This window comes from Saccostrea cucullata, unplaced genomic scaffold (genome assembly GCF_032062105.1).
Source record: "Saccostrea cucullata isolate Sc308-1 unplaced genomic scaffold, CSIRO_AGI_Scuc_v1 ctg4963, whole genome shotgun sequence".
In the NCBI taxonomy this organism is placed as follows: domain Eukaryota; kingdom Metazoa; phylum Mollusca; class Bivalvia; order Ostreida; family Ostreidae; genus Saccostrea; species Saccostrea cuccullata.
Genome location: NW_026937997.1, coordinates 32,501 through 36,037, shown reverse-complemented (window position 1 = coordinate 36,037; position 3,537 = coordinate 32,501). Strand labels below are relative to the sequence as shown.

Genomic DNA, 3,537 nt, shown 5'->3' with positions numbered 1-3,537 from the left:
CAAAAAAAACGGTAAATTGTATTTTCTTGGCCACATCTTTAAAATGATATCAAAATTAATATAGGTATCGGAATTACACGTGCACTTTTATATTATTTCAAATAGAATTCCACGAAAATACCCGTTTCTACATATTTCTGCTAAAGCGGAAATACAGTGAAAAAAGTTGTAATTGATTATGACGTCATAATAGATCTAGCTCCACGAAATCAGTCAAAATTTATTTACTTGATCTTGACCTCTATAAAAGTAACCTTAACAACTCATGCTCTGACTTTACAAATCGTGATTAAGCGTATTACATAGTTATATATATTTTTTCGTTTTCCTCTTTTAAGTTGCAGTCTTTTAATTTTTAAAACATAATCGAAATACATATACGAGGGTTGATCCAAAAGTAATATAACAACTTCGATAAAATTGCTACTTGTAGACGTAAATCAACAAAATTTTACATAAAAAATGATGGTGGAAGCTATTTTGATTTCAAATCAGTCCTGACAAATTGAAGTAAAAAAAGATTTATACTTTTCACAATATCGAATTATATACAAAGTGCTATTATGGTAGTCGCCACACCTATATAACGTCGTATGACGGATATGCTCCGTCAAACACTTAAACGCGTTCCCTTCGTTTCATTGAAGTTTTGAGGTTCAAGAACACATTCACATATTTCACTTTCTTTAAAAACCATTGCACCAATTGTACACTCACTTTATTTATAATGTAGTCCTCAGTCAAAATTCTATGAACAGTACCATAAGACAATCTTAATTAAATTCTCATATCGCACTCTTTTTGACAAAATTAGTCACCATTGAACATTCTTTCCCCTGTGACTCTGATTTTTCATCGCCAGTCCCCACTGGTTTATTTCCCGATGGATTGGGGGGGGGGGCATGACAGCTCGTTTCCGCGTTTTATATGTTTCGACATTTCCATTGTTCAACCAGATTAAAACAACACTGTTTATGATCAAAAATAGCAATTGTGTCATTTAATTTTTAACTAAATGCTAGAAAATGTTGTAAAATTTTAGTCTATTAAGGACAGACGAGACTTTCCTTAATAATAGATAAATTTTTCTAAGAGTTTGTCATTGAAGTATTGCTTCTTAAACATGTTTACTCACAAAAAATTGAGGTACCTTACCATGCATTTCTGCAAGATACCGGGGTGTAGTTTTTCTAATATAATCCTTTGGGGAAGAAAAATAATTTTCCAATTTCAAATGTTTAAGTGTTTGGATTTTTAAAAAACGTTTAGAAACTGGTTTAGAAATCAGAATGTTATTAAAATTTTGAATATTTTTCATACATTACAAAGATATACAAAACAGATTTTGAGGAACGTCTTGTCTGACCTTAAAATATTGGGCGATTACACGATTTTTTTTACATATTTTTTTTTGCATACACTGTATATACTTTTTAATGTGTTTGTATTTTTTTTTCATTCTATTAACAATATGCACTTTAAAACGAAACGCTTAGTTGTGACGCGGCGACACCCCCTATGTTCAATGTTTTAAACGTCTATAAAATAAATTCAATTAAACATTATTCAATGAAATTTTCAATTTTGATTAGTTTTATTTTTATGCATCTTTTGGTACATAATATTCGATAATATGACTCCAAACATTATATACATGTAACATGAAATACATGTATATGAACACATTGACATTATGTTTGGATCAACCCTCGTTCTTCTTTCCTATGAATATTTCTTTTCTTTGTCAGACATCAAATGCTTGGAATATAAAAAATATTCAATGAGTTCAAAAATACTTAAAATATATACACAGGTGAATATAACATTCTATGAATAATATTCATAGTTCGAAGCATGCTTGGTCTCAGATCTCATTACTGCTTCTTTAAGCTCTTTCATATCTGACCACATTTCTTTCACCATTTCATGCTGACTTTCCATTTTAACCTTTTCTATAATATCATCTTCTTCTTCCTCTTTCAGAGTCAGTTTTTGAATGTAATTAAGTTTATCCAAGTATTTCTTTCCAGTGAATGTTTCAAGTCTTTTGCAGATGTCTGACATCATTAACCAGGTGTCATCGAATTCTTTCTGAGGGGTTGAAGCTGAGCTAACGTGTGCAGTCAAACCGTTCCGGATTAACCTAATTCTCTCGATATCGTCATCCACGGTCACATCTCCTGCTGCAGGCTCGCCTCCCCATTTTCGTTTTCTTGGGTTAGGAACCTTTTTACAAATGTTTCTGATCAATGTGTATGTTAATGAAATATCAAAATTCTTATATCCTGATATTTGAGCATTTTGTAAGAGATGTTCTTGCTCAGGGCGTAATCTTTTATAGATTGATGATGCTTTCACTTTGTTGTAAATAACGGAAGGGGGAACCTCCAACTCTAGTATATCTCTATATGTCTCATTCAACACATCGTTTGTTGCAATTCCAAGTTTGGCAAATCTAGATCGACCCCCCAAGTCTTGTCCAGAAGTACTTGTAGTATTGGAAATACTTGGTTTTATCTGAAGAATACAACTCATTTATTTGTAACATTTAGCAATTTAAAAAAAAAATAATAAAAAAGAGGCCCATGGGCCACATCGCTCACTTGAGCAGAATTGGTGATGCCGTTCTTTACCCAATTTCCCCATTGAAATACCTTGTGTGACCTCGCCCACCCTTGAGGTCATGTAAAACCTGGATTCCCTATTGTGGCCCCGCCCAACCCCCGGGGGTCATGATTCTAATAATTGAAAATCTACACTATCCCAGGATGCTTCCACATTAGTTTCAGCTTTTCTGGCCAATTGGTTCTTGAGAAGAAGATTTTTAAAGTTTGTTCCTATATATTTCTATGTAAAACTTGGGTTCCTTATTGTGGCCCCGACCAACCCCCAGGGATCATGATTTTAAAAATTTAGAATCTACACTACCCTTTGATGCTTTCACACAAGTTTTGGCTTTTTTTGGCCCAGTGGTTCTTCAAAAGAAGATAGGATGCTTCCACATAAATTTCAGCTTTTCTGGCCCAGTGGTTCTTGAGAAGATTTTTTAATGACCCCACTCTATTTTTGTATTTCTTGATTTTATTCCTTTGTGAGAGGCATTGGCCCTTAATTTTAATAATTTAGAATCCCCTTTACCCAAGGACATCGCTCACTTGAGCAGAATTGGTGATGCCGTTCTTTACCCAATTTCCCCATTGAAATACCTTGTGTGACCTCGCCCACCCTTGGGGTCATGTAAAACCTGGATTCCCTCTTGTGGCCCCGCCCAACCCCCGGGGGTCATGATTCTAATAATTGAAAATCTACACTATCCCAGGATGCTTCCACATAAGTTTCAGCTTTTCTGGCCAAGTGGTTCTTGAGAAGAAGATTTTTAAAGTTTGTTTGTGGCCCCGACCAACCCCCAGGGATCATGATTTTAAAAATTTAGAATCTACACTACCCTTGATGCTTTCACACAAGTTTCGACTTTTTTGGCCCTGTGGTTCTTCAAAAGAAGATAGGATGCTTCCACATAAATTTCAGCTTTTCTGG

General features: G+C 34.4%; 1 protein-coding gene across 2 annotated transcripts in view; it reads right to left on the bottom strand.

The window, feature by feature from the left end:
- Positions 1 to 3,537, bottom strand: part of LOC134249242 (uncharacterized) — a 32,758-nt gene continuing 29,221 nt past the window's right edge. For both annotated transcript variants that reach the window (XM_062731611.1, XM_062731612.1), the window contains exon 10: positions 1 to 2,517. In XM_062731611.1, the coding sequence (XP_062587595.1) occupies positions 1,828 to 2,517 (690 nt within the window). In that variant the 3' untranslated portion in view covers positions 1 to 1,827. The remainder of the gene's footprint in view (positions 2,518 to 3,537) is intronic.